We start from the raw sequence: 8,863 nt of genomic DNA, 5'->3' as shown, positions 1-8,863 counted from the left end.
AATGTCGACATCGAATAGTCGACTGCATCATCGACTCCTCTCGCCATAAATCACGTCGTCCGACAAATACCGCAGATATCGCGCCCCGATAAAATCGATACATCGGCGATTCGATATTAATATAATAACAGAGACAAAAACGTCCCTTCCCCCCTAATAACACGTCGTATACCTGGGCGCAATACGGTCTAACCCAGCGCGGGCATCAGCCATAACGATCGCGCGTCCACCCACGCGTATATACATATAGTACGCGCGAGCTCGCGTCGTCGCGTGGCGCCGAAGAGAGAGAAGAAGAGAGAGAAGAAGAGAGAGAGAGAGAGAGAGAGAGAGAGAGAGAGAGAGAGAGAGAGAGAGAGAGAGAGGAGCATCAGAAGCATGAGCAGCAGCCGAGGGATCCCTGAAGAAGCCCAGAGCAGAAGCAGCGCCGGCAGCGCATCAGCCGGCTGCTGCCGCAGCAGCAGTTAGCTAGACGCGAGACGCTCCGCCCCTCGGACTTTCCGCCGCACCAACCATGAGCGGTGGGAGGAGGGGCTCCGTTGTCGTCCCCGGCAGTTCAGCTGCTCTCTCGATCCACTCTCCCGACTCAGTATCTGCTCGGAGCTCGAACTAGCAGTTTCACGCTACCACGTACCGCACTCTACTCTCGGTGTGAATTTCCTGTGTGTCAGTGCGCCCAGTACCACGTTTACCCAGCTTGCGATGGAGCCGCTTACACCCCCGCACACGCCGCCACACAGCACCGGTGCACTTCGCTGGCCCGTGCCCCATCCCCAGCAGCAGGCGGCCTTCCTGGACCACTGGATCCGCAACGCGACGATCCTGGCGGCCCGCGGATGCTGTCCCCCAGGACCGGCCCAGCAGAACATGATGCAGATGGGCATGGCTCGCCTCAACCCCTTGGCCGCGGCTGCCACGGTGGCCCAGCAACCCCCGCCGGCGTCTTTCCTCAGCCGACGGCTGCCAGGACAGCGACCCAAGAAGCAGTTCATCTGCAAGTTCTGCAACCGGCAGTTCACCAAGAGCTACAATTTGTTGATCCACGAGAGGACCCACACCGACGAGAGGCCCTTCTCATGCGACATCTGCGGCAAGGCCTTCCGCAGGCAGGACCACCTCAGGGACCACAAGTTAGTACACTCTCTGTCTTAGTTTATCCGTCGCGATTCTCCTTTCCTCCAGCCGCATTGTCTAACCGATCGCCTCTCCCTCTAGATATATCCACAGCAAGGAGAAGCCGTTCAAGTGCGGCGACTGCGGCAAGGGCTTCTGCCAGAGCCGAACCCTCGCGGTCCACAAGACGACCCACATGCCCGAGGCGCCGCACAAGTGTCCGGTCTGCTCGCGGAGCTTCAACCAGCGCAGCAACCTCAAGAGCCACATGCTCAGCCATACCGATGTCCCGCAGGACCTGCGGGTCGAGCAGCACTCGAGCAAGCCCTACCCGGTCAGGACGACGTTGCCCCAGCAGCCGATCGACAGTCAACCACTGCCCAAACTCGGCTTCACCATCGACGAGATCATGCGCCGTTAGGATTGCACAGTCTTCGATCAATATATGTGTGTGTGTGTGTGTGTGTGTGTGTGTGTGGGTGTGCCGTGTGCTTTACTCGCCGATGTCTATAACGCATGCTCAAGCACACGTGTATCGATGTAAATATTGTAAACACAAACGCTCCAAGAGGCTATAAAAAAAGAAAACGCGCCGCAAGCTCGCGATCTCGCAGGCTTTTCTTCGTGTTCTGGAAAAGCGGCTTGACGACGATACCGATCTTCGCGCGATTCCAGTGAGCGTTCTCTTGTATACCCATGTATATCGATACGCTGACGAACGTTGGCGTGACGTTCTCTGCTCAGTCGTCGAATCGAGTCGCCTCGATTATGTTACCGATTATTTATCACAGTATATACAGCGTAGGAGAAGCGATCGTTACGTATAAGTAAAAAAACCTGTAAATATCGTTTACCGTTTTATGTATAGATGTATAATGACATGTTATAGCTCGTAAGTGTGTGTGTGTGTGTGTGTGCGCGCGTGTCGACGGACACAAAAGAAGAAGAAGAAGAAGACAGATGCTGCGGCGGCGGCATCACAGGCCTCGCTCCTTTGGACTGTAATAAGTACGAGAGGGCCGCTCTCTCGCATTGAGAGAACGCGCGACGCGTGCAAGTGTGAATCTGACAGCGAGTTTGACGTAGAAGCAATTGTTAAGCACGTCTGCACGAGGCTGGATCGTTGTAACGATCACGCGTTACCGTATATTATGCTTTTAAGGTAGATGTATAGAGAAGGAGAGATTTATGTATACAAGCTACACCAAACCAAAAAGACGGGAAAATGAGGTCCGCGCGCTATGAATGGAAGCCTGCAGTCCTAGTCGATCTTGTATTATAAATTTTATTGTTATGTACATTTAAAAGGGGAGGAGAAGATGATGATGATGATGATGATGATGATACGATTATATTATACTTGCTGATCTATCGTAAACGTTGCTTGTTGAATTTTTTGCATTTATTGCGACCTACCCTCATCCTTGAATTCGATCCTTCCTTCTTTTCAAATTTTCTTTCGCTATTTATAAGTACTTTTTTACGGCATTAACGCGTAACGTAAATCGGATACTCCAAGCGTTCGGTAAACGCGACACCGACGCCTCGTCGTCGGCGGCAGTTAACCCGACACTCTCTCGCGTCGGGCAGTTAGCGTTTGTTTAACTTTAATTAATTCCCTCGGCCTTACGGGCTCACAATAAAAGATAATGAAAAAGCGAACAAACATAGCTCGGCTTCTCATCTCCTTTTATTGTCCGTTTCTTCCCCCCTTGTTGTCCTCGACGTCGGCCAGAGCACCCCTCATTGACCTCCGAGGAGCTTTTCACGCGTCGCTGTTAAAAGGCAGCACGGTACGCTTTAGGCCAATTCTCTCGGTTGTATGTTTGCGTTTTCCTTGTCGATTTTAGGGGACAACTGTCTCGCGACTGCTCTACACATGTTGCGATTTCGGTTTGTTTGCTCTCGAGAACTTGTTAGGGGGATTAGATCGTGATGTGTTTGGAAATGATGACTTTTCAATAAACGTGCAAATGAGTTAATTATAGATACTTGTACAATTATTGTTTTTTTTTTTTTAATGCAAAACACTGCGCGCGCGCGCGAGCATCGATTCAGTAGCTGTCTACTTTATCGACTCCACGTATATGGAGAGGAGAAAGATCCGCATCCTGACGGTGTTCGCGCATATGCGAAATATAGCTAGTAGCCCGTGAATCAAAACAATTTTTGAGTTGCCTTAGCTGGAATTCTTCGGGATTCCGGCCAGCGAAGATAGATGGCGTATAGGTGTTTTCCCATTTCCCTATCAGCATTTTATAATTCTTCTATATGCAGTTGCTTCTTTGTTATTGTCCATCACGAAACAATGTTCATGTTCAGAAAGGGCGTGATCTTCATTTTCTACTATAATAGTCTCACTCAACGATACGTATGCGCGGAATGAATAAAAAATATCTACGCGAAAACAACACTTTAATAATCGCGGCTTTTGTTCTAACAGCGCACTATTGAAGATTGAAGAAAATTACGCTTGTTCTTGGAAGCAAATAGCGCTGTTCTTGCAAAGCCACTTTTATTTTTGTCCGTAATAAGCATACGCGTGTAAGCTTGAATTGTCGCAGCACTTGTGTCGTCTTTAAAAATTTCTCAAAAGCGCGTTATCCAAAGTCGAACTTTCAGAACAAAAGCAAAATAAGCGAAAAAAATAATCGTCGATGGACGAACGATCGAGCATCACATACATCATACTTTTCGCATCACACAGCTGATGCCTCAAAATTATTATCTCGGCCTCACACTCCTATACAGAGTTTATTGTCGAATCGCGCCTAATACGCGCCTGACAGCTAATAACCGGCTCCCGAGCGCTTTTGGGCCAGATCAATTTATTAAATTGAAGCGACTCGAGCACGAGCGATTAAGGAATTACACAGGACTATCGAAAAAGAAACTTTTGACACTCTTAATTTCATAATTCGCATCAAAACGTTCCTACTTTTGGGTAGCCGCTCTTTCTCTCGTAATTATACCGCGCGCGCATGAGATATTCGGAACGAGAGAGCCGCGAGGCCTTGAGACATCTCTTGCGAGCGCAATAAGTCGGCCGGATGAAAAATGACGCTCCGCGCGCGCCCGTCGGCAAAAAAGAAGCCGAGAGAAAGAGCTCCGCGCGCGGATCCTTCGATACGTGTATGTATAATATACGTAGGCGGATAATGATTTTTCTGACTGCGTATACGTATCATTTCGGGGGTAAACCTGCAGTTTCCTCGGCGAGCTTGATTTAGGAAGCGATTACCTTTCCGCCTTTCGGGACAACTCATCAGCGGCGCCCTGTATACAAGCCTGACTGTGTGTTTGTGTGTGTGTCGATCCCGGGAACCGCGTGGTCCTCTGATTATTGTAATTAAAGCGTTTCTAGCGAGTCTACTAAAGAGCAGCGAGAGAGAGAGAGAGAGAGAGAGAGAGAGAGAGAGAGAGAGAGAGAGAGAGAGATCCCTCGAGCGCCGGCTACTACCTGGGCTACTCGCTCTCGCCCACCACACTTTTTTTCGCTCCCAAAAACAGAGCTGTGTAAGCGCGCGATGCGGCACTTAATGACAGAGATAGGCCCCCCGAGAGAGATTTCACGGATTTTTGCTGATTATACAGCGCGCCTGGTCTCCTGGAAGAAGTCAATCATCCGTCCGTATATGGATCCGCAGCTTGGATGTCCCGCCTATTGATCGGGAAAATTCATTAATGTGTAGAGAGAGATTGTTATCGTTTCTGCTGTGCATAAATTACGCACCGAACAGCGCGAAATAGACTATCCGCAGACGAAAGAGTTGGTTCATTACGAGGCGCACGGTACACACTCCTCCTTATACCGCTAGTGCATAGCGCGGTGTATCTCGGGCCGTATCTCTCCCGCGTGAGTTTCGGACCCTCGGGGTAGGCTCCGAGAGGGCGAGAGAACGCTGGGAGCTTCGGCTTGAAAAAAAGCCTCCGTCCGAGAGAGAGAGAGAGAGAGAGAGAGAGCTGAGCATTCCGAAGCGCGAGATTCTCCCACACCTGCGCACTTGCTGCTGCCTTTGGTGAATTATCTTTGGAATTTAATTACCACTTTTCGAGCTGCATTCGATGGCTGCGCTGTATATATACGCGAGCAACCGCCAAATTCGCTACTAGTTGCGCGGCGGCGGCGGTAACGGCTGTGTGATTAGTGGTATTTTTTTCATGGCTCCTCTTGGAATCTCCCCGGAGAGAGAGAGAGAGAGAGACGGAGGCCGTAAACCGAAAGTGCTTTCACGGGGCTGCAGTTTTCGAAATTTCGCTTCGTTTATTCGCTCTGTCTCTCTTTTACAGTTTGTTGCGAAACGTAATCATTTCAAAGGTGAAAAGCTCGATGCGATCGAATTACGCGCATGTGTGGGAATGTATTATACGCTCGTAATTTTTTAATACGGCTAATCCGCTGAGCCTCGAGAGCTCTTCCAGCTCATTAAGCCGTATTTCACACTCGTCGGCGCCGCGCCGCGGAGAGCTGATGGGCTACACACGCGGTGCATCGATTCGCGGTCGACGACCCTGCGCAGATATGGCCAATATTATAGAGGCACAGGAGCGAGAGAGAATTGAGGAATTCCTTCCAAATATTTCCGACCTCGACGCGACTGGCGCTCAGTCTCACGATATCGTGTGTCGCAAAGTCGTCATCGATACACTATCTCCGCGGGCTGTAAGCCGAGTATCTTGAAGAGATCGTCGCGCTGACATAACACGATAATTAAAAATTCGCCTTTGCTGGGGTGTACTTGATTTGCGCGATTTTTTTTTTTAATAATGAACTGTCCAGCACTACAGGCTGCGACTAGCGAAAGTAGGTGGCGCAGAGGCGCTTTTCGATTTCCCACAACGGTTTCTGCGCTTACGGTGTACAAATAGCAGTGCTTCAGCTTAGTTACACCTGCTTGAGCCGCACTTGCTATGAAGATGATAAATTATAATTTGCTCGGCATTATTGCAGAAGTGTCGCTGTCAAGCTCTGAAGGCTAGAACAAAGATTCTTTATTCTCGATTTCAAACGATGTATTATTTTTATAGATCGCGTTATAAAAATGGCTGATCAAAATCCAATATCGTTTACCAAAAATCCAGTTATTTCCCCGAGAAATCGCAGAGCAGCAACTGTATCATTTAGCCAGCTCTATATCCAACCTCTTACACACCGTGATTATTCGTCAGACGCGATCGCCTCGCGCCATATTAGAGGTTGCGCCTCCCCCGCAACTATCCGCGAGTATCCTTATATATAAGAGCATAGATACACAGAAAATAAAAAGAAGAAAAAAAAAAGAACGAAGGAGAATTAGTTGGCGCGTATCCGATTAGATTGGCGGCGGCCGGCGCTCTGTGTATACGCATACGCGTATATATACGTATGTGGGCGAGCTGTGGGAGAAAACGAAGCCTCTCTCAGTCTCGAATTCCGACTCGAGAGCGATTTTTGCGAGAGGGAAGCGATCATCGGCGCGGTGTGGGCGCAGAGAGGTTTGCGCGTGCGTGTACCCTTTCATTAGGGCGTGCGAGGCTTATCTGAAGGGTCACGCCGCCGCAGAAGAGCCAGAGAGAGACGCTGTATAGTACGACCTCGGTCCCACACATAGCTATACGTATACACCGAAGTGTATACGGCGAGAGACTAGGAGAAGCTCGAATTCCAGGAGTTCGCTGCTGCACACCCGGGTCAGCAATTCCTGCACGTCCGCTTACGACTTCGCGCGACCTGTGTATATATAGCGTTCGTGCATTCGTCGAAAGACGACGGCGCCAATTCCCCACTGGTACCGAAGCTACAGATATACACCGTCTCATTAGTCCTATTCGGTAATCATTCAATCCTCCGATCCGACAGCGGCCGTGTGTGGACTTCCTGTGTAGGTGCTGGTGCGCTGCATGATTAGGCTCGGTTTGTTTGCCTGCGCGATGTGACTCTCTCGGACTTCTCGGATTAACCCAATTAGCCGCAGCAAGAGAGAGAGAAAGAGCAAACTTTCCCATCGATATGCTATGTTGTTATGTATTCCTCTTTGCGGGTGCGCTGATGGTCTCGAAGCTAATCGACCGGCGAGTCGGAGATTAGCGGGAGATGTTTGTTGATTTTTGTTTCAATTAGCGATAGTTGAATTCGCGTGACTACTCGAGAAGCTTGCAAAAAGCTTCGACGATCTCTAAACAACGTTGCGAAACCTCCTTAGCTCTGCCAAGAAAAAAGTACAAGCCCGCGCTTGAAAATTTCGTTCGTCCATATAAGTATTACAACAAGTAGAACAGAGCCAGCACAGTTCCCATCCATATAATCCAATATACGCAGTCGGTATGCCATCAGTACCTACACACACGCAACATGCTTTCTCATGCAGCATCGCTATGAAACGTAAACACACACACACAAAACGTTCCGATCGTATCGTCGCGTGCAACCGCAGAGATTCATAAATGAAAGCGATTTGACTTTACGAGCTACGAAGCACTTTTCTCTCTCTCTCTCTCTCTTTCACAAGTCGATCATTCGGTCTTTCCTTCACCGCCTCTGCTGCTGTGTGCAACAACTCCGATGATCGAGAGAGTCTGCGGTTCCTCTCCACACACACGCACAACGGCGCCGAGGTCAGACCAGGAGACAGAGAGCTATACGTTGTAACATCTCGAGTGTAAAAGCCGTGTGACAGAGAGAGAGAGAGAGAGAGGGACACACATAGTAGTATAGTGTGTCTGCGGCGCAAAGAGAGCCACTACTTGGCGGAGGAGTATACAACGCGCCGAGAATAAAAAAGAAGCAGGGCAAACCGCTCGGGCCTACTCCGCCCGTGACCTGTGGTTATAGGGCGGTGCGGCCTTTTTTTCTGCCCGGCAATTAGGTAAACGTCCGCGCAGTGCCTCGTCGCGCTACTCCCTTCGCACACAGACACACTTACACACAAAGTTTCGGTTATATCCCTCCGCTCTGCTATTAGTTAGTTCAAAAGCGCCAGACTCTTCGTTGCACCGCGTCGATTTTCATACGGCCCGCCGCGTTTGCATACGCACACATACGCACACGCATAAGGGGTCCATCAACGGTCGGTAGAGGCTACCGCGCACAGGTCTGTCGTACCGACCGAGTTCCCGGGAGTTTCGGCTGTCCGCTGCGCCGCGGTGCGATGTCGCCCCTCGACCGTGACCCCTGCAGTGTGTGTGTGTGTTGCATGTGCATAGATGTACCGAGGGAGAGGATCCGCCAAGTGGCGCCACCTGTGCCCAAGCGCGGCAAACTCGAAGAGCGCGCGCGTGCGTCCTCGTGGGAACTGCGCGGGCGCTTAATTGGAGCGCCGCAGAGAGACGGAGAGATCGATTCGTCTCCTCTTCTTCTTCTTCCTCTTCTTCTCGCATCTGTCCCGTGAGATCCTGCGCTCTCTTTTCTCTCTCTTACTCGCGTGACGATTTCACGAGTGGAAGCGTGCGCTTCTTGCTCTCTCTCTCTCTCTCTCTCTCTCTCTCTCTCTCTCTCTCTCTCGAGACTTTGTATATCGGAGCCCGACAACCGTGACGGAGGGATAAAGAATCGCGCATAGCCGTCGGCGCTACCGCGCCTCGGATCTCTCCTTCTATATATATATATATATATATATATATATATATATATATATATATATATATATATATATATATATATATATATATATATATATATATATATATATATATATATATATATATATATATATATATATATATAATAGCCTTGCTCTACGCGGAGTTAAGAACCGTTTCGTCAATCGCGATT

At 49.5% G+C, this 8,863-nt stretch overlaps 1 protein-coding gene across 1 annotated transcript; it reads left to right on the top strand.

Moving 5' to 3' along the window:
- Nucleotides 1–402: 402 nt before the first annotated feature.
- LOC100119973 (protein odd-skipped) lies at nt 403–2,491 on the top strand. Its single transcript, XM_001603610.4, has 2 exons — nt 403–1,130; nt 1,216–2,491. Exons 1-2 carry the CDS (start codon nt 703–705, stop codon nt 1,532–1,534), a joined length of 747 nt encoding a protein of 248 aa, XP_001603660.1. The 5' UTR covers nt 403–702; the 3' UTR covers nt 1,535–2,491.
- Nucleotides 2,492–8,863: the final 6,372 nt, after the last annotated feature.

Source organism: Nasonia vitripennis, chromosome 5 (genome assembly GCF_009193385.2).
Source record: "Nasonia vitripennis strain AsymCx chromosome 5, Nvit_psr_1.1, whole genome shotgun sequence".
NCBI classification, from domain to species: Eukaryota; Metazoa; Arthropoda; class Insecta; order Hymenoptera; family Pteromalidae; genus Nasonia; species Nasonia vitripennis.
Note: the sequence above shows the minus strand (reverse complement) of the source record. Positions and strands in the feature narration are given on the sequence as shown.

What these genes read in the sequence shown, in the direction of transcription:
- LOC100119973 (XM_001603610.4), top strand. Translation starts at nt 703, where the DNA reads ATGGAGCCGCTTACACCCCCGCACACGCCGCCACACAGCACCGGTGCA. An exon ending in GACCACCTCAGGGACCACAA is followed by an intron (nt 1,131 to 1,215) that starts GTTAGTACACTC and finishes CTCTCCCTCTAG; the next exon opens with ATATATCCACAGCAAGGAGA.